The 22,786-nt window shown below is 39.3% G+C and overlaps 2 protein-coding genes across 2 annotated transcripts in view; both read left to right on the top strand.

Moving 5' to 3' along the window:
- Nucleotides 1–4,874: 4,874 nt before the first annotated feature.
- Nucleotides 4,875–11,464, top strand: LOC108667599 (poly(A) RNA polymerase, mitochondrial; the record flags this gene model as incomplete). The annotated part of the gene is made up of 10 exons (XM_018154643.2): nt 4,875–5,056; nt 5,462–5,728; nt 5,870–5,953; nt 6,460–6,603; nt 6,828–6,953; nt 7,339–7,427; nt 8,472–8,692; nt 9,172–9,404; nt 9,665–9,778; nt 10,011–11,464. Coding segments are annotated over 10 exons (1,898 nt in total), but the record flags the coding sequence as incomplete, so codon positions are not given.
- Nucleotides 11,465–12,299: 835 nt separating this feature from the next.
- Nucleotides 12,300–22,786, top strand: part of LOC108667597 (probable sodium/potassium/calcium exchanger CG1090) — a 28,234-nt gene continuing 17,747 nt past the window's right edge. Inside the window, exon 1 of the mRNA XM_047883366.1 lies at nt 12,300–12,544. The gene's annotated coding sequence lies outside the window, so the exon portion shown is untranslated. The remainder of the gene's footprint in view (nt 12,545–22,786) is intronic.

Here is a 22,786-nt window from a genome sequence, read left to right on the forward strand (position 1 = left end):
GGCTGGCAAATCCATAAAACCACGGCTCGAAAAATTCAGTCGCGGCTCGCCAAGTAGATATATTCCATACTAGCCTACATTGACTGTTGACATTGCAATTTTTTTAATTGATTTTAATGTAGTCAAAACTCAAAAGTGGTATGTTGAATTCAGGAGGGGCAATAGGCCTATATGTACTAATGTACAAATGCACTTATCATATTGGATCTTGAAATCTTAGACTTGAACTGAAACTAGATTTTCTTTTATATCCAGCTGATATTTTGGAACTGAATCAACTGATCAACTTGACCAGCAATTCTGGGTAATCCAGCAGAAGCCACCTGCCAATCACGATTAGCTTTTTCAGCTAATGAGACCAAAATTTCTATGCTTAAGGTTAATTTTTCCTGTTTTTTTATTGTCCTTGCCTTATTTTCTTATAAAAAACTGCTAATTTTTGCCTTTGATGTTTAAATATTACCTGTAGAATCTAGTAGCCAGAGTGGAAATGTAAGATTAGAGGTTCACTCAAAAAAAAGCGTTCTGCCTTGAAAAAAAACTTTTCAGGCAACTGAGGCAAGTGGCAACTAGAAACAGGTTTGCAGGTTGTCAGAAATTGGCCTCGGCATGAACGTTACGTCAGGCAACACAGAGAAAATTCCAATATTGTTCATTGTGCGCGTCACTCACGGATAAGCAAGTGGAATCTACTGAAAGAAGAGTACACGTTGTGCTCGGTAGAAGTTACAAGGTTGTTACTGAATACTGACACCAGTAGAGACTCGTCACCAATGAGGCTTGAGCAAGGGAGATCTTAGGAAGGCTGCATGAGCTTTGCGACCCGCATGAACGTTTCCGAGGTTGCCAGTAGAGACGCGTCACTCCGCGGTGAGCAAAGGATATCTTGAGGAGGCCTCACAACATTGCAGCCGGAAAGGATGTACTCTCGATTCTGAAAAAAAGTTCCATTAGATCTTGCTGATATACTTGAATGCAAAAGTCGCCTATATACGAGTTGATTAAGAGCACTTGATGTATTAGTTGTTCAGAGTTTGACCAGTTGATTCAGAGCACACCAAATTATTTTCTTTTATGGTCATAATTAATTTACTCCTTAATTGTTTTCATTATTTCTGAAAATCATACCTGAAACTGATTTGGAAGATATGCTAGCATCCAACTCCCAACCAGCTCAAACGAACGCAGATTTGATTGCATGCAATCTATGCCTTTGTATCATATTATTTAAACTGCACATGAAAAAAAAAATTGTCAAAATTGGCATTGTTCTATGAACGATACTAACACTCTTGTTGATAAAGCTTGCATCTACAATGCTAAACACGAATGCTTTAATTAAGTAATGACTGACGTTAGTGAGTAATGAATGGCAAAAAGAGTCTCTCCACTCTCCTTAGTCTTTACTCACTCAGAGTCAGAGTAAACTAACAGCTCATCGGCAAGAACTAAATAGCTATATATATATGGGTTATAATACTACTTACTCTTGACATAATGAATATAAAAAAACATCTATTGCACCCATTCGTTACGTCAGCTTTCAAAATGAGGATAAACTCATCGGCAATTGGAGAAACTTATCGAAGAAGAGGCAATGTGCATGAAACTTGACTGACTAGACTACCGGTAGCGTACTTGGAAAATATAGCATTCAAAACTTTAGATTCTGTGAACCTTGTAATTTATACATTATTAGAACTTTATACGGCTCACAATATATCAAGTAAAATTTTCACTCAATAATAGTCTCAAAGTGTATGAATAAAACCTAAGGAGTATAAAACTGAAGTCCGAGCTTCATCTGCATTGCAGTTACCATATCCACCAGTTGCGTAATGAGAACCAAGTCAACTAACCAGGCTGAGCCAAATGCTTTTCCCGTCAGCTTCGTTGCACACGATTGATACTGCATGCAATGCATGTATAACATTTACGACTGTTATTAAACCATTCTGTTGAATGTCAGTTAATAAAAATTTACAATATAGAAGAATTCAAATATTTCTTTTCTTCACGGAGTATATTGATATCATATTGTTGGTATCTCTGTCACATGTCACCTTCTTTGTTATTGTTTTGGTACAGATGGTACTCCTGAATCCTGATTGCGAGTAGTTTTCATGTCTCAGCTGAAAACTATCATCAGTTTTTTATTTGTCGATGAAATCATAGGCAGTTTTTCATGTATTTGTGAGTGAATGTACAAAATAAAGATGTTATTCTTTGCGATTTTCATCAATAGTGACATAACTACATTATTGTATTAGGCGCTTGAAATAAATGTAGCATTACACATTAAATTAGCACTAGTGCGTTAGCAATGTGTGCATTTGGGGCGGTCCATTCTAGCTTTCTAACGCTGTTTGGATTCCAGTGGCAGTGACGTTGCACGCGTTCTGATGGTAATTGAATTCTTGTGACTGGCGTTGCACACGTTCTAGCGATGATTGGATTCATGTGACTGTGACGTAGGACGCGTTCAAGCAATAATTGGATTCATTTGACTGTGACGTTGGATGCATTCAAGCGTTGATTGGATCCACACTGCTAGTAGCTATTGAATTTTTCTATTGAATACTGAAATTGTGGGGCTCTAATATGAGGCTATATGAGCTAGGTACTGGTATTTTTCTTATATTTAGAATCTCATGGTGGATTGTGAAATTTTGTTTACAACTGGATAGGAGATAATTTATGCAGCCTGAATCTCCAAGGTCCAAAAATAGCAAGAAAACTAGTTGTGATGGTACAGGTTGGGAAAAGTCCTACTATTTTTTGAAATATTGTTGTTCCAACAACATACAATTTCAGAAAGTATAAAATCATATGGCTCTAATGTCATGTATTTTTGATTGATTGAAAAAATTGCAGTGGCACTTTGCAAACATGTTGCTTTTAAAAAATTTTCAACTTTTGCAATTTTCACTACTTCCAACGCACCTACCAAAATATCCTGTAGAATGTAATAATAATGAGTCAACCCAAAACATCTTGTTGAAGATTGCATAGTTGCGGACATGTCAGACCAGGGTGCAGACTTTGCAAGCAGCGTCGCCAAGATATGAATTTTTAGCCCAAAGTGTCCCCAGCCATTTTCAAGATGCGTTGCCAAGTAAATTTTAATAAGAAAGTGCTGCAAGCAACTTTGATACTATATCCCTTACTCTCTGCGCCCTGCAACTCTTACACTCATTGCAACTGATTTACAGACAAGCTTCAATGCATCCTGATCCATCAAACGTACCGGAAACCTTACTGTGCGCGCTTGCGGTCTTTCAGATTTGCCGTAATTGCAATAATTTCAAAGTAATTTCTAAAATGCAAAAATTTCAATCCAAATGTTTTAGCAAGACCTTCTGAAGGCGTAAATTTTGCTGGTGATGCGTAACCAAAGATATTTTGATATTCACCCACTTTCTACACCCTGGACGTCAGAGTGATCAGACTGCATTTTCATGTTCAGTTGCCACTAGAGTAAATACAAATGTCATTGTTGTTGTTTGACTGTTTTAGGGTAAAATTGGAGATTTGGGATAACATGTGCACATGATTGTGTAAATAAGTTTGTGGCTTGTAAATGGCTCTTCATGGCCATGATATGTAATTCACAGCCCAAAGAAATGGAATCACAGCTGATTAATCCATAAAACCACGACTCAAAACATCCAGTCGCAGCTCACCAAGTACCTACTAGATATATTCCACCTGTGATAAAGATATATATATTCCATGTCAGCATAAAGCCACAAAATGATAGTTTTTGTATCTAACTTTCAGAAAATTCAGCATAATATTTCAAATTGCTTGATTATATGAATCTCAATTCCTTGAATTCCACCCAGTTTGACATATTGGCATTTTTATTTCAATTATTAAGGAGTATATGACATTAGACTGTCAAAATCTTCAAGACCTATTTGCAAATTTACATGCATTTTGTAGGGCCCTGCATTAGGGTAGAATTGAATTTTCCTACCTACGTACTATGTACTAGAATATCTCAGCTTTAAAGTGAAAAAGTTTCATTACATTTTGAAATCTCATGGCCCAATAATTCTCATCTCTCCTCTGCCTAATTTTTAATTTTAGCCATGAATGAGATACAAACACCTTTGTCCATTGACTATTTTACCAATTTTTACTGAACTTACCTATATTTTTAAATTAAAATTGAGAAGTGTTCTATAAATATACTCCACATTGCAGCCTTGAAAAAATATATAATGCTGTGAGCCAAACAGTAAAATCTTGCCACAGCCATCCATAATCTATGAAGGAGACAACGATGCTCTTTCACTTTGAAAATATTACTTTTTTCTGTGGCCCTTGCTTTGTCTTATTTTCTTTCATAAAATTTAAATGAAATATAACATTTCTTCTGTAATTTTTGTATATCACTCTTGAAACCATAGTTCTTCTTATAATTTTTATATAATTCTGCCAGATATTCCAGATTGAGATGCGAGTCAATTTTACAAGCTTTCAATCCATATTTCTAAGCCATGCATGTCAATTCATGAGTCAAAAACAATTTTTGAGCTACATTTGCCATGCCATATATTTTTAAACTTCTCTAATTTTACCTCGCAAAAAGGCAAAAATTATTCTTCTCCTGAGGCAGTTTATAACATATATTCCATAACACATCTGTTTTAATTAGTAACTTTTTGATTAAAATATTGGTGTATTTATTTATATGTATCTTTTAGCTTCCCATCAAAAACATTGAATATCAATAACAATTCTGCACTAGGATCATTTCTTTAGTTTATTAGGAACTTCTAATACTGCTGAAAGCTAGAGCCTTTTAACCTTTGTTCAAACCTTTTTACCAATAATATTGAAATAAAATATCAAATTTTCCATTTCAGATATCTTTGAAAACTTTGATAGTCTTCTGACAAAACGACGATGTCAGGCCGAGCGAAGCATTGTAGTGGAGGTTCCATCAGTTAACTCTTTAGACCATGTCTTGCACAGCTGTTGTGCGATTGGCCAAGTTTCATCACTTTTTCACTATACAACCTTCAATAAATATGTCAACAAGCACAAAGTAAGCACCAAGCATTAAGAGATATTTCTCTAACTATATTTTTCACAATTAATAATATAATCTGCTAGCATTTTGCTCTCTACAAATATCTAGGATTGAGTGAGATAGTTGTATTTATTAATTGTTATTTCTTTTGTTATCTTATAGAATTCTGTGATTTTAACCACAATTGGTGCATTAATAATTAATATATAATATACTGATATTCATTTGCAACGAAGAAACAAATGCTTCAGCATGTGACCCCTGTTCAGGTTTTAATCCTTTAGACATGAGAATTTTTTGTTTCTTTTGTCTTCAGAAATATAAATTCTATGTTTAGTTCATTAATAAAATATACATTTAAGACTGATGCAACAAAAATGTTTAGGTTGATACCCGCTAACATTTCTCACATTCTTTCAGGAAATGTTACTTGTTGAGTTCTCAGAGCCCATTAGTGCACGTGAAATGATGCTTTACTGTCCAACTTCATCATCTGCATGCCTACCGGTCCGGTCACCCTTCTTTCAGTACCATGACCAAAGAACGTCTCCGGCACCTCTCCGGCAATCTCAGAGTCTCTCAACTGACAACTTGAACAGACAAGAACAAGTGGAAAAGCAGAAAATCTTCAGGGAGAACCTTCTCTCTGACAAAGATCTCAAGCAAAGCATTTTTTCTTGCAATAGTGTGAGAACATTGATTTATTCCTTTTCTTCATATTTATAGTCAATGTATTAATGTTGAAATCAGTCATTAATGTGCTGAAATTTTTGCATATTATAATCAACTATTTCTTTTTATGTTTATATTTATTCTCATATTTCACAGATATCGGAGCAGATGAAACTCTTCTATGATAAAACTAAGCTCACTGACCTGGGAAGCCGACTCAGATTTTTGACATGTCGACAGGTAGCTATCATGTGTCTGAGTCTGACATTTTATTATGTTAAATTCCATTTATTTACTGTTGATCCTTAGCTGAAAAACTCTATTGACTGGTGAAGGAGTCCATCCTGTTTCAACATCATTTATTACTAATGAAATTTTTTTCATTTGTTATGCTAGTCTATGCTATACTGTGCTGTGCCTTGCTATGCAAATTTTTATTGCCTAGTCCCCTCTTTGTCAATTATTCCCTTTTGAATTATTTTTCTAGCTGAATTACACTAACGTGTGTCAATCTGGACTTTCTTTTGTTTGTAAATTTTTTGACAATGTCAAATTTGTTAGTACAAATTTTCTGGTACATTTTCCTCAGCTTCTAGGAGTTGTATATAAGAACACAAATTTTGGGTTTTTACATAAAACAATGCCAATTACCTTGAATCCATACTATTTACATTCTCTACTCATTTGTATTTCTGCTATCAATAATCATTTTCTAGTTCTTGCTTACTACTAGAATGTATGAGCAGGTTGAGGTAGCACTGGCAGGTCCATTACCTCATCTGTCAGCACTGCCGTTTGGCTCGTCTGTGAATGGTTTTGGGCACTGTTTGTCAGACCTCGATATGGTTATGCAGTTGGAACATTCAGAGCTTGTCAGAGCCTGTCCGGAGGTAAGTCAGTCAAAATTAAGGAGCATTTTTATTGTGCTTATTTGACATAGGCCTAAAGGCTGGGTATGCCCTACTATGTTTTTTAGGCGTGTGATTAATTGTGACTTGAAGAAAATGGGCCATGGTATTACACATGAATTTTCGGCAGTAATACTACGTATCTCCCAAGTGATTTTGTAGATGTTTAAATTAATGCAATACTTAAGTCATCGATTTGTTCTCAGTGGGCTGAGAGCTTTGTGCTGCAGAATGCAAGTGACACAGCATTCGGTCAGCAGCGTGTAAGCAGCACGCGCTTCCTGGAGCTTGTTGCAGATGTGTTGCGCAGCACAAGCCCAGGCTGCACACAGGTCAGTCATTGCGCTGATATTTGTAGACTATTTCGAAGTCCAATAGTCTAAAATACAGATCAAACATTTGGAAATACAGCTATATATATTCGATATGCTGATTTTTATTTTGCAAGTTATTTTAACTCGTTGTATGAGATTTTTTGTATGAATGAATTGTATAATTTAGCAAAGAACGCATGTTTTTTCTCTTCTAGGTTATGTAGACTTATTAATAAAAATTTCTCATAAGTAAAGCCTGGAACTATAGAGACTAGCGTCTCCTGTGTTGTGATTAAATGTTGCAGACGCTCTTTGGTGCAAGGGTCGAAATAGCATATGTTAATTCAACATCTGATCTTTCCTAATGAGGATTTTTTTTCTTGATTTTGTATGTTTTTGGCAGATAGTGAAAGTACTGAAAGCCAGAGTGCCCATTGTCAAGTACCATCAACAGCTCACAGGACTCGATTGTGATCTCTCCATAAACAATTGGTGAGCCTAGAGTGTGGTTTATTCTTGCTTTTAAAATTGGCAAGCATTAGGTCCATTGTTGTAGTATATAATGGGTGATCCTCATTGAAGTGACCCAAATGTTCAACTGATTTCAATATTTACTGGACAAAAAATGCACATTTATTTCAGTGCTCTTCCTACCTGGATGCGTGTAAGTTATGTCTTGACTCTCTTAGCTGTGGTTAGGCTTGTCGGATTGTTTAGATACAATTGTATCTAAACTCATTATGATTATAACATTCTAAAATTATGAAGTCCGACAAAGGTTAAATAAATAATTAGTGTATAGATCCTGCACATTGATAATTTTCAGTATAGCAAGAAACACCGTACACTATTTCGTAGACCATTACGAAAAAAAATATTTACTTAATAGTCCAGTACAGAATTCTTCAAAGTTTAGCACGTTGACTCCGATTGCTTCATCTTGTACTATTATTTCATTTTTTGTACTGTTTTTAAACAGGGTTGCCAGACGTTAATTTTTTCCGGACAAATTCCGCGATTTAGTTTTTCTCAATTGCGTTAGCCGGCTAAAATTTATGATAGGGGTACTTCCTAATTAAATTTTAAATACTGCAAAAAGAAATTAAATGGAATTTTTGTAGCAGAACCTACAAATAAACTAGTATATATTGAGTTATCGGCCTTTTTTGGCCTTTTTTGTTCTTGGATTTGGCCGATTTTAGGCTACCTGAATTATGTACCTCTAAGTCCTGGAGAAATACATTTTGTGGTACGCATATGTACCACTACGGAGTCAACGTGTTAAGGTAAGATTTCCGCTGTTAATCGCAATGAAATGGTTAAAAACCTGTACCTGACGAGACAGCTATTTTGGATTTAGCCAATGTTGTATGCATGCATATTAGGTTTTATTCACAGATTTGTACGTTTTAAATGTAATGTTTAGCGAAGTAAAAGAATGCTGAATGTATGCTGTAATTCATAAGGCGCAAAGTTATTGATACTGAGCTGTATCTTGAGGAGAATTGTTATTAATACTGAGCTGTATATGGGCAGGTCCGGGCTGTACATGAGCGAGTTGCTGTACCAGTACAGCGCTCTGGACGCCCGCGTGGCGCCGCTGCTGTTCTGCCTGCGGCTGTGGGCGAAGGAGGCGCAGCTCACCTCGCAACACCCAGGCCGCTGGATCACCAACTTCTCCATCACCACCCTGGCTCTTTACTACCTCATCTCACTCAGAATCCTGCCTCCCTTCGAGCTGCTCAAGAAGCATGCGCGTCAGTTATTAGTGGCAGATGTCTGCTGACGAATAAGTAGCATCCTGCTCAAAGAAATAATCATAAATTCTGAACACATTTCACTTGTATACTGCTTAAATACGACAATAATTCTAATGATATAACTGTATAAGGGGACGACTTATTGATTAGCTGGTGTGCGTTCTTAACAATCACACAGAAGAGAGCTCAATCTTGGACGAGAACCTAATTTATAGAAAACTTCTTTTATTATTTTACCCAATTGAAACCAGACATGTAATTGAGTGATAGATTACTAAAGTGACCATTATCTTGAAGTGCAAACCTGACATGTAATCAGCTGATGGATTAACGAAGCGACCATTATCTTATCTGCAAATATGACACGTGATCGGATTAACGAAGTGACCATTATCTTGGTCTTCAAAAACGACGTATAATCTGCTAATAGATTAACGAAGTAACCAAAATCTTGAAGTACGAATATGTTGTGGCAGGCCCTGAAGACGCACGTGTGGCCGAGAACAGCCTTGACTGCTCCTACCTGCGATCGCTGTCACGCATCGCGGCGCTGCACTCGCCGCCCAAGGCCACGCGCAGCCTTACCTTAGAGGACCTCCTGCTCGGCTTCTTCAGCTTCTACGATGAGTTCGACTTCAGGAAGCATGGCCTCACCATCATCTACGGCAAAACTTTTATCAAACCCGACTCGTCGGCAATGTATATACAAGTGAGAAATGTATTACTTGGTTAGTAAATGAATGATTAATGAGGTAATTAATTGCCGGTGTTTCCGGGTTTGAAAACTGTTGAAATCGATACTTAATTGTACAATTGAACACGTTGGATAGCTCGTCAGCGATGTCTATACAAGTGAGAAGTGTAGGTACATATTGTAGCGGCGCTTAGTGAGTGAATGATTTATTAGATATTTATTTGACTGTGTTGCTGCAAATACTGTGAACAGTAATGCTAATGATTGTGCCACAGAACCCGCTGGATGGCTCGTTGAATGTGAGTCGCAACGTGACGCTGGAGGAGGTCGAGAGGTTCAGCATGGCGGTGACGCGGGCACTGCACTCTCTGCATCAGGATGCTCCTCAGGTCTCTAATTTCTCATATCGTATAAACTCTCATACTCTTAATCTTTCAAACTTCATATATCATTTAGACTCTCATATTCGCAATCTCTCAAACATGTGAAATATTACCTCTCGGTCTCTCATTGATTTATCTGTGGCATCGTTCTCCTATTCCTGCCAATAATATATTTTACTTATACCGCCTCTCACTTTCATTGGTAGATCTCATTATTGTAATTCATTGTGCTGAGCAGACGTCTCCTGGGTGGGGTCTGCTATCGTTGTGGTCCTCTTCTGATCACCGTCCTCTGCAAGCCATCAGTTTAGACTGGAATCTAATATTCAATAATGACGTCAAGAAGTCTCCTCCTCATAGTGCCGAGCATTCCAGTGCTGATAGTAACGTGTCACCTCAGAATAGAGCAGCAGTTAAGCCATCTGATACTTTGCATCGTAAAGTTGATCTTCGACCTGAAATTTCTACAGGAAAGAGCGTTCGGCTTGTAAGCAATTCTTCACCGTCTGTAATTAACCCACAGTCTGCTTCACGCAACATACAATCGCCCGTAGCTGAGGGCAAGTATTTCTCTGAACTGAAACTCTCATCTGCGAGTAAAAATTCCAATAGGAAGTCTTCTAAAAGTAACGAGCACAAGCGCAGTCTTAAGATATCCATGAAGTCGAGGAAATAACAACGGCCTAACCATTAACCAATTGTAATGATAAAACTTCCCGCTACCTGCCCTTCATGTTATTGTTTTAATGGGGAGTTCCAGTTAGACACCATGCAAAAGTGTCTTGTGGGAATAGGATACAGTATTTAAAACTAAGATTGTACTATAGAAACTCACTTGAATACAAATAACGGCCGATTTCTCGTCTGTGATTGGTGGGTTTAGATTGAAAAACCGTCAGTGATGGGCTAAATTGGGTACAAACTCGTAACTTTTTGACAGAACTCTCCCAGACCTTGACCTTGCCTCTGGTCTGAAACTTGTGTGTTTGGTTATGTGATCCTGCCTTCCTATCATCGTTTATTAGAGTTGCTTACAGGCGGTTAACCATTCTCATGCTGCCACTCGAGAACGTTGGGGCTTTTGAAGAATTTTTTATCGACTAATTTATGTTTTGTTGGTGGCTTATTTGTTGAGAAATCCCGGCATTGTTCAATTTGAGAATGTTACCTGCAGTTCATGTCTTTGGAGATCTGATTATCCAAATAATCCAGGCAATGAATGGTAGCAATTAAAATGCTTGTTAGATCGAAGATAATCTTTAGCTCACAAAACTGGCTTTAATTATTTTCGAAATAAATGAATGGCGAGAAAACTATGGCTTTTATTTACACGCATTAAACGAGTGTGAGAGAAAGTGGCTGAATATTAATAAAGAGTTGATAATAAGACGAGTGGCCTCCAATGCCCTCGTGTGCGTGGGCGCCATCGTTGGTGTTTTTTTCTTCAATTTCGGAGTATCCGTAGTATTATGAATGAAAGTTAGGAGTTCTTGCTCATCACGAACATGGTTTTCATCTATTTTTCCTTTCCTTCTTTGAAAAAAAGCACCCGATATGACTATCGCACGTGTTCTCCATTCATACTGGAGATATTTTCTCGTATTGTGCACTATAATCACATCCGGCAGTGATAACGTTTGGAGTTTTTGTTGCAAGTCTGAGCACAAATAAGTTGCAGGAGTCTCAGGAAATTTTTAGTTAAGTCTACGGATATTTCAGCCAATATTTCTGTTATATCCGTTGTGAATCAGTGCTGATAGCCTGATGTTGCAGTTCGTTCATTTACATCTCGTGTCATATTATTCTTGTTGATTGCCGTGATCGTTTTATTATCACAACAATGCTTATTCCTGGTTGCTTTTAATTTTATAATGGTCGTTGAAATGTTATGCCCTCTGAAATTTGATCTAAACTGTTTTTGATTCTTAAGCCGATTCCAAGTAAGCTTAGAAAGTCGTAGTTCCTTCGAACTTCTCGTTCTCAGTGGGTCATTTTTATTTAATTTAATATCGCACATGTAATTTTTCGAGACATTTAAAGTGGGTGCTGGTGATTGATATTTCATTACGTTAAAACGGCCACCCTATGTCAACCGATGTGTCTCCCCTTGTTTAAACAACGGCGGCAAGGTTAAAGTACTAACCAAAACAAATATCGGCTATCGGGCTCGCAAGGATGACGTCACGGCTCCGAATCGCCAGATGCATTGTGGGATCGACGGCCATGTTTGTAGACCGAGCTAGCTTTCGCTACGGAGCTCTTTCTTTCTCCATTGTCACCATTCACCAAAACATCCAACCGACTGAAACGAGCAAGAACGAAAGAATGGTCTACAAAGATGGCGGCGGAGCAACGCGGATTACTTGGAAACGCGGGAGCTTGGCGAGCCCGATAGTTCCCGCGCCGTAAAGACCCTGAAAAGGCGGCATAGAGGCTAGGGGGAGAGATGCATCACCTCACGCGGATCGATGCGGAGCATCGCGTCCGCGACCGTGGAGTCACGAGCTCAGTGCTCCAGTGGCGATGGTGGGAAGTGGTTGTGTACCGTCGTGCGTCAGCTGCAGGTATGAGCTGTGGTTATCCTGATCTCGGTTTATGATAACCCCTAGCGAGAATCAAGTCGGCACACACGACACATGTAGTAAGCTGCGGACCCGCCCACCTGTAGTAGTAGGTAGTGGCGTGGCTCCCGCTCTCATGAAGGTGCCATTGCCATAGAATGCCCACGCGTGTCACCTCATGTCAGGCTCTGGGCGCTGAGATCGTTGAGAGGTACGACATATCCTCTCTCATGAACCCCCTTCGCTTTTGAATGACTTTCCTGTCATAACCCCCCCAATTCTTGCACTTCCTCATAAATGAACCCCTTCCATCACTTGCCCTTTCCCAGCACACATTATCTGCCACAACTTCATAAATCTTGATCGAGCAACGCGATTATCAACTTCGTAAACCTAATCCTGAATTCTCATGGCAACCAGGCGATTGTGTAACACTAAGGTAGTTGTCTAGTTGACTACTTAAATGTTGACCATGTAGTTAAATCATCTCAAATTGGTGGAATTCCGAATCAAGGAAGAATTTGGTGCCGCTGAAGATCATTGTAATTCAATAAATCACATTTAGCGAAGTCACATCTCGCCCAAATCTCAATGATCGCCGTTCATCACGGCTGCGATGGAAACAGGTTCGCGTTTAATTAATGCCTCCTTTCTGCGCCTTGTGCGGAAGCCCCACCGGGACTTTAGTGTATCAAGTTCCACCCTGTGACTGGAAATGGTTGGTACTATACTTTGGCACCGTGAGGTGGTGTAGGTTCACTATATCTCTCACACAATTCAAGGTACCGCACCGCGTACGTAATATAGCGCAGCAATCTATAATTGTTAACGATCGCGTTAGCAAGCTTGGCAGCTTGCAGCACGGCATCATGCAGCACGGCAGCCTGCAGCATGGCATCATGCAGCACGGCAGCCTGCAGCTCAGCAAGACGTTATCCTGCAACATCCGCTCCTCCTAATTGCCTGTACAAATGAGCGGCGCTTACTTTAGTCGCGGTAAACTAGGCGCACTCCACGTGAACGCCTGAGGTGAATTGTGCGTGGACTTCGTGCCTCTTGCGTGTCAAAATTATTGACGAAATAATCTATTTAACAAGTTATTTTTCGTGTTTTATGTCGTGCTAATTACCGGTCTTGTGTCGTGCTAATTAACGGGCTTGGATCGTGCTAATTACCGGGCTCTTGTCGTGCTAATAAACGGGCTCGTATCGTGCTAATTAACGAGCTCGTGTCGTGCTAATTAACGAGCTCTTGTCGTGCTAATTAACGGGCTCGTGTCGTGTTAATTAACGGGCTCGTATCGTGCTAATAAACGGGCTCGTATCGTGCTAATTAACGGCCTTGTGTCGTGCCAATTAAATAAAGTCGATAACGGGAAATATTTCAGCCTGGTAAGCTGGAATTGTCTTACCTGCTCTCTATGAGTGAAGTTAACGATTTAGATTTTTTGTTAGGTTAGGGTTAGGTTAGATTTTTAGGTGAAAAGTTTGGTTCTTAGGATTAATTCGCCTTAGTAGTATGCTACGAGTTGCAGTTAAATTTTAATTGAATTAATTAATTAACTAGCTATAATTAAAACATCACCTTATATTAACAATCTTTGAAATAACACTTCAATTCTGAAATAAGCATAATAATTAACACTGAAGTAGATTTTTGAAGTTTGAAGTAAATATTCAAAGTATGCATTACACATTTAAATTTTGAGGTAAGAATGTCAACTCTAATGTAAAAATTTAAATTCTAATGTAGGAATTTACATTCTTAATTAAAAACTTAAATTCTAAAGTAATCATGCTGAGTGTGATGTAGAGAATTAACTTCTGAAGTTAAAAATAACGAATTCACGATCAATCAGAGGTCGATGAAGCAGCGCATGTGTTGCCAGACAGCTGTGCTGCTGTGGCGTGCTGCAGGTGCTGAGGTGATGGTGCTGTGCTGCTGTGGCGTGCTGCAGGTGCTGAGGTGATGGTGCTGTGCTGCTGTGGCGTGCTGCAGGTGCTGAGGTGATGGTGCTGTGCTGCTGTGGCGTGCTGCAGGTGCTGAGGTGATGGTGCTGTGCTGCTGTGGCGTGCTGCAGGTGCTGAGGTGATGGTGCTGTGCTGCTGTGGCGTGCTGCAGGTGCTGAGGTGATGGTGCTGTGCTGCTGTGGCGTGCTGCAGGTGCTGAGGTGATGGTGCTGTGCTGCTGTGGCGTGCTGCNGCTGTGGCATGCTGCAGGTGCTGAGGTGATGGTGCTGTGCTGCTGTGGCGCGCTGTAGGCGCCGAGGTGATGGTGCTGTGCTGCTGTGGCGCGCTGCAGGTGCTGAGGTGATGGTGCTGTGGTATTTTTTCATAGCGTATGGCGCTTGCTGCACAGCGTATGGCGCTTGCCAGTCATCATCGCGTTCAAATAAATTTAATTCCTTGACATTTGGCCAATACCGACGCTCAAATTGCACTCAAAGAACTAACGTATCGATTTGTGTTGATCTAAATTGTTCATCATTTCGATGCGCGTGCGTGCTAACAGACACTCAGAGATATAAGTGGGACATTTTATCTAAACAGCTATGCACTTCTAACCTTGTCTGGGTTATCTTGACCAAGTTTGACCCAGCGACTATCCTATTTAACGATAAGTCGTTAACCATGAACCATTTTCGCGGTTCGCAATAATCGTGACTTTTTGTAGAGAAGATAAGTTTACTAACGAACTTTATGCTGATTCGAAATAAATAAGAAATACTACTATGGGTTACGATATCAACAATCTTCTGTATTTCTATAGAAATTGCGTCCGTTTCTGGGCTGAGAAATAATCAAGGATTCTAACAACAGACGTTAGAATTTTCCTGATTTTTGGACCTCTGTTCTGAAGTTTTCTGTAAATTTTGTACACAAGCCTCCTTATGGATTCCCGGCGTAGCCTTTTTACGATAGAATAACTATTTTCCTTAACAAAATATTTTCATTCCTACTAATTAATCATTTATAAGTGGCAATTAAACTGTATTGTTCGGAGCGAAGAATTGTGATCCATTGTTCTTGCCTTACAACATCACTCAGCCGCTGTTGTGTTGCTGCCTTGCAACATCACTCAGCCGCTGTTGTGTTGCTGCCTTACAACATCACTCAGCCGCTGTTGTGTTGCTGCCTTGCAACATCACTCAGCCGCTGTTGTGTCGATGCCTTGCAACATCACTCAGCCGCTGTTGTGTCGATGCCTCTCCCTCAACATCGCTTGTATTGATGTTATATCATATTTCGAAGCCAGCACCGTAACGTGAGCCCCAATCTCTGAGTTGACGTTCATTATTGGCTCGTATGGACATGTGGACGTGAGACGCATGCCTCATCAGCGACGCGACTCATGTTCATGTCAACGACAGGCTTTCCTTTGTGCTGGGTTCATTACATGGCATGCATAATGCAGGTTTTCATATCATATTGCACGGAGTTCGTCTACTATCTCATATATTATTTTCTGCTTCAGTGACGTTTAAATTTGTTGTTTTATTTCATATTGAAGTGTTATTAAGTTGAGGTACAATGCTATGAAGATAATTTCGGAGGCTTCTAGGCAAGAAATATCCTTTTTATATAAATGTTTATGCCTCATTCTTCAAATATAGATCAATTTTGGATCATTTTTAAAGTCGAAATAATTTTAATTGCTAAGGTTGCATAATAAATAAACTGATTTTCTATTCTGCGGTATTGTATTCATTTTTTTTTGCCACCATTTCGTAAACCATTTACTCGAATAAACGTTTACTATTTTATAAACCATTTACTTATACGAACTCTCGGTACTCGGAGCACATGTTTTTCAGGGATCACACGTGCACTTGTGACGTGTAGTTTGACATGCAGCATCCAGACATGGCAGCGCAGGTGTCAGCTCATCGTCAGCTTACATTCTATTAAGCGGAGAACGTCAGCTTACATTCTCCATGGAAACTCATGCATTTCTAAACCACAAGCCACTCACATTGTCTATGAGAGCAGCAACACCTGAGTATGAGTCTCTATTCAGAATAAGAGGCTTATTATCGCCGTCTCATTGTCGGCCATTCATGAGTCGCTCCTAAAACTCCTGTAATTTTAAAGAGAGAGCCGCTGACTCACACATGCTGTGCTCAGCAATGTCACTTGCGGTCACTTATCGTGGCAATTCACATTAACTTTTAATCAAAACCGTAAGAGAATTCTGAGTGAAAATTATAATGAATCGAGGATTAGACTCCCTCCCACCATTCAGGCAAATGAGTGAAGAAAATCGTTCGTTTTTTGAGCGATGAAAATCAGTGGCTTTGCTACAAATTGGATGCTAACCAACATCGCAACATCCGTCCTTCGGCATATAATGCCAAAAAATCACCTGTGAATTTAAAGCATCACAAGAGAACTTCTCAAAAACTAAAGCAAAGAAAACTTATAAAAATTCATCGCATTTCATTAATACGTATCTCAGTACCAGATCCACCATAAGTGCGAAATTTAGAATGTAGGTGCAACCAAATGTTCAAGTGTAACCCATAATACTGATTGAAACGTGAATAAAAAAACACAACGGTAAATGTTCACAAGAAGGCAAATCCATCTACTTACAGTTTTAAGCGGATAAAAATTTAACACGGGCTCTATTTCTTATACGCGTGAAACTGTAAACAGATATGTTTGTCTGCTTGTATTTCTTTATGTTGTCTTTTATTTATCAATTTTATGTTCTAAGCTTTGTTCTGTATTTTTGTTGTGATATTTGATTGGCTGCGCGCTTCACCAGCTGGACCGCGACAGCTGGCAGGCTGCCAAGCCAGCTTTGCAGCGCTCGATGGTGGCAGCGCTTAAAAATCGAAACTGGAGCTCTGCCTCTAAAACAACGGTGTGATGAACTAGTCTTCAAGTCCCGAATAGCCAATCGCGTCACCTTAAAAGTTCCGATGGTCTAATTGCCACGTCCACCAATGACCGGAAATTAAATGCAACTTCCCTATTGGCCTGATCAGCAAAAACTTGGACTGAACGGATTGATAACTCAAACAAGATGCTTAATTCAATGTATTTATAATAAACAGCAAATTGAAACAAAAATCAAAACTAACGATTATAAAGAGATGCGACATAAGTCCTAAGCGAATTAACTAGCTGAACGCGGAAAAAGCTAAAGTGCGAGGAGAGCAAAATGCGAGAGAGCTAGAGCATGGAGATCTGAGAAAAACGCACGATCCTACAACAGAAAAACTAAAGTAAATACCTACACATGACAAATCATTATAATCACACAAATCACGATATTTCACCAAGTGATATTCAAATTTCACCACAATCGCACGCAACTCACCCAGGCATCTGAGTCAAAATCCTACAAGAAAGGAACCATGCTGTATGCAGGTCGGGATCGGCATCGTATCTGACAGCTGTAACCAATTCAACGTCCACATCAGAGCCGGTCCTACTTAATCTTTGTGGTCTTGCAGCAAGTAGTGGAAATTTGCATCATACTTCATTACAAACGGTAATGTCGGTGGAAGAATGTTTTTTTTTCAACGTTATTTCAACATCGTAGCACCAACAGAGGTGAAGTCGGTGGTACAATGTTATTTCAACATCATAGCTTCAAAAGCAGTGAAGTTGGTAGAACAGCATTTTATCGACATTATTTCAACGTCATAGCATAAACAGCGTTGATGTCGGCGGTACAACGCTTAATCAACTTTATTTCAACGCCATAACATCAACAGCGCTGCTGTCGTTGGAACAATGTTGTATAAATGTCATTTCGACGTTAGATGCCTGGTAGGCTTGTGTTGACGTCTTCACTGCTAAAAACGAAGAACTGTGCAAAGGTTGGCATTTCTTAATGAGTAGCTTTTTTTGCGGGTCGATTTTCCTTCAAAGATATGAGATGAGGTTGGCATGGCGCTCGTATACACGCTAGGTCTAATTGATTTGTGCCGAAGAATCGAGGTTTGCATCCTAATAATGATCATCAAATAACAATCTATAATAACAATCTATAGCTTATTATTTTTATGCATCGTTTTTTGTTACCACTGCTCTGGTACATCTGGTCTCATTACCGTTTAAGGTCAAATGTGAAACACATTCAACAGTGCATTCCGACTAGAGGTAAATGACATCGCACTAACTCACATTAATTATTGTATATTATTCACCAATATCTGCTATTTTGTCTTATATATATTTAATTGGGAAAAAACTCCAACAAATATATTCGCGAGAATAGCGGGACTTTCTCAGTCATTGTAGCTCTGCCATCCGTGGAGGCAGCTTTAACGCCACGCTATAGACCAGCCCAGAAAATGTTGATGTATATAGACCAGCCCAGCAAATGTTAATGAATATAGACCAGCCCAGCCTATGTTGATTTATGTAGACCAGCCCAGCGCATGTTTATGTAAACCAGCCAACACATGTTGATGTATCGTGTATACAGACCAGCCAAGGCTACCAAGCACATATATATCTCGACGTAACGTGCAACCTAACTTTTATCGATCAATGGCAGAACCATGTGACGATTTAACTTGATTTATCCATCAATGATTGGGTGGGGAGTGGGGACACGGGGATCGACTCCTTCTCCTGGTCGCCATTTGTGACCGCTGGCACATAAGCGCTAACGAGGCTCGGATGGACCTAGTGATGTGGTGCGGTGGTGATGTGGTGTGGTGGTGGGGTCTTGATGTGGTGAAGTGGTGCTGTGTTGAGGCTGAAGGGTGTAACATTGTTATGATGTGTTGCTGCATCATTGTTATGATGTGTTGCTGCATCATTATTGTGATGTGTTGCTGCATCATTGTTGTGATGTGTTGCTGCATCATTGTTGTGATGTGTTGCTGCAGTCATGCAGTGCTGCGGTCGCGCGACCTGAAGGATCCTTCTAGCACCAGTCCTCCAGTCCCAGTCCTCGAGTCCCAATTAGTACCTTAACATCAGCCGCTTCATGACGGTCAATAATAACAACACTTTCATAGTCGCTTATTAATTCAATACAGATAGTGAATGATGAATGCCTTGAGTAAGTCTTATGATCGGGAGAGTTGGTATTGACGCGAACTGTTATGTTGCGTTTGTTTGTGAAGTGAAGTTGTACATTCACCAAGTCGCTGATCGCTACAGAAACTAACGGTTAATGTCATCGATAAACGCATCGAACTTACAATGGAATTACAGAGTCTTTTAAAGGTAATAAAAAGACTTTTGTATTTAATACTGCTCCGTGTTGACGGTGGTTCAAGCGCAAGACTGCCTCGTCCTGACGTTTAGCTCAGGCTCTCGTTTTGCACAACAACTTTAACCGCTGGCTGCCTAACTTCGTCGATCGAGACCTCAACTGCCTGCCCGATGAACTTTCCATGAGAAAGTTAGCCCCTGGATTTGTTCATATAACATTCATTCTACGTCAACATCGTTTTTGTCCTATGAAAGCCATAAATATTTTATTTGATCTAAAAATAGGAAAAAATTTCAATAACTTTATTCTATTTATACGGGCATTATTCGATACGTCCTATATTTATAATTCTACAATAATTTTTATTTATTTACTCACCAAATGCTTTTATTTAGTTTCGTCATGATTTTTTATCGCTAAAAATATTTAAAAAATGGCGCTTATATTGTTTCCTCACAACAGTGACATAGGCCTCCTGAAATTCTAGGCCTCCGCGGTATGTCTCCCTCGCCTTCCCCTCCCGCTATCAGTGCCTCAACATTCTTGCCCTCAATTGTTCCCTCAGAAATTCCCCTCCAATTTACCAGCCAGTCAAGATTTTTGTCGAGGGTTATGAAGCGCCGAGAGAAAAAGCGTCATGGACTGAGCCGTTAATGGAGTATAATCCTGTAGAATAGAATAATGGCTGTAAAATACATTAATATTTAAATTATTTATGGACGCTTCCAGCTCACGTACTCTCACCTTTTACCTGTAAATTGTTTCGGAAAATGACGTTAAAGGCGGTCAAATACATTAAATGTTTAAATTATTTCTCAAGGCTTCCAGCTCACGTACTCTGACCTGCTTACCTGTAAATTGTTTCGAAAAATGAATTTTAAACGGGTTAATTTGCCAGACGTTGTGAACAATATCATACACCACTTTTATTCCTGTGGTATGTATAAGGTTTAATTTTATGCACACGGTATGGTTTATTTTGTATGTATAGTGTTGGTTCAAATTTTGCATCGGGTGAATTCGACTAAATTCTCCGACGATATCAAACCAGTTTATTAGACTGCTCGGAATCGTTCGAAATTAATTTTTCTGGTAAAGTATTTTATTCAGTAAATTTAATGTTTGATGCGTTACCTGCGCAGCAAACTATGTTAAAATTCTGATATCAGACGCGCATCTTTTGTGCTCAACAAAGCAATTGTTAGGTGCATATGTACTACAGTATTTATTTTAGATGTTAAAACTTTTATTCTATCTTATACATCTTTTAAAGACTGGACTGGAAATCAGCTTTATAATGCACTCGACGACCATCCTATAATTAACGACCACCGTTTTCCCAAAATTCTGCAAAAATTATCAAATTAACGATTATTTTGAGTAGCTTTTGAGAATTGCTTCAAACGTTATAGTAGTTACTCAGTATTACGTTATCACCGCTGGCCAGCAGAGACTTGTCCTTGCAATGCGTCGCGGTGAAGCACAATAATCGGTGTTCCGCAAATGATGTGCCACGGTCGATGTGTCCCGTTTGTTCGGGCATCGCACGATTTAGGAAGAAAAAGCCTCTATCGTCGCTGCCATTTAACATTTTTTCCGCCTGCCTGTGGTTTATGCGATAGTTTCCCTCGTGCGATCGAATACCTCCAGCATTAATCAAGGTTTGTGTTTCTCCCTTGTATACTCATTACCCTCGTGCGTGAGCCCTGATGAATGTCCGATACTTTACCAAATTCTGACGAAAGCAGCTCCTGTGAATCCCTTACTCAGTTATCAGGCTCAGTCGTGATCTTAGCTCAAAATATTTTTGTATTCTTAATCTTGTTCAATCTCAGGCCTAATGTCAAGTTTGTCTGTTTGTGGAATCTCAACGATCAAAAATGTGAATTTTTATTGTTTTTGATGAAAAAGCTCTTCACCTCTTCTCGATATTGTAACTACTTTTCTTCGTTATGCTGTACTTAAACTTCGAGAGTTTTTTCGCGCATAATGATTGAAGAAAAATAAAAAGCTCCTGAGTTTTACGTGCGTGGCCGCGCAAGCTAAGCGCACGAGTCCGCGTATATGAAAAATAAACGAAAAATATGCTGCTAGAAAGTTGTTATCTTGGAGCGATTTATTTCTTCGTTTCTTGTATGAAAAACTATGTTTCCACGATAGGGGAATTGCGAGCCTAAATGCAAAGCCCTGGAGGGAGCCTATATAGGCTGAAGAGCTCTGGTTCTTCAGGATAAAACTTAAGCCATCTCATCGAACATGATAGATCAGATTTGCATGGTCCTGCGTGGCTTTGGAGTTTACAAATCCGCTCGTCAATCAGTCTTCTGAGATTGAAACAACAACAATGTCGATTGATTCAATGAAATTTCTGTTACGTTTGGATACAAGTGAATTTCAGTTCAGTTATCGGTATTTTTTAATACAGGCACTTTCGACATATGTTACGCCACATAATGTGTTTGACTGTGTCAATGCTTCCTCATAATATTGTTTTAAAGAATTGATGTCACTTATTTGCTTAAATCGCAAGTTAACTAAAAATTTAAAAGCAAAGAATAGTCCACAAGAATTCATATGTTTATAGAAAACGTTTTGGAGTCCAGCTCCATCGTCAGTTCGTAGAATCCAGAATTTACATAGAAGTCACAAATTAGTACAATTGAAAGCACAGAACACAATTAAAAACCTAAATTTACGAGTAATAGGGCACAAAAAACCTATCTTTTCACAATTTCAAGGGGATAGGAGCTAACAGCTGAATTTAAACTGGGACTAAGTTTAAAAATGTACAATAATTCTAAAATACGCAAATCTGAAGTTCCGGAGGTGGAAGCTAGCAGCCTAAAGTCACTGTCAAAAACAGGCACATCACACTGCTCGGCGTGAGTGCGCACAGCCGAATGATCGAGGGGGGCGCGATAGCAACTGTCCGGTCCTACAACTCCTGCCCTTATGCTCCGCGCCCCTGGAATAAAGATTGCGTGACGTCATCCCGACGTACGCAGATGCACATCGTGCACAACGAAATTGATAAACCAGGGACGATCGCATGTGAACAGGGAGTATTCCTTTATATCTAAAGAAAGAACCTATTTTGAAACTGTTGACCAGGACAATATGAAGTTTGACGTTTGGAAAGTATCTATCGAACAAGACTTTTAACTCTCTTGACATAGCTTCGGACGCAGGGCCGAAGTATGGAAAAGAACAATACATAACGTTCCGCAACGAAAATCCATTAAGCGACAAAATATTTCGTATAAATTCAAAT

The sequence above is a fragment of the Hyalella azteca genome, unplaced genomic scaffold, assembly GCF_000764305.2.
Source record: "Hyalella azteca isolate HAZT.00-mixed unplaced genomic scaffold, Hazt_2.0.2 contig1631, whole genome shotgun sequence".
In the NCBI taxonomy this organism is placed as follows: domain Eukaryota; kingdom Metazoa; phylum Arthropoda; class Malacostraca; order Amphipoda; family Hyalellidae; genus Hyalella; species Hyalella azteca.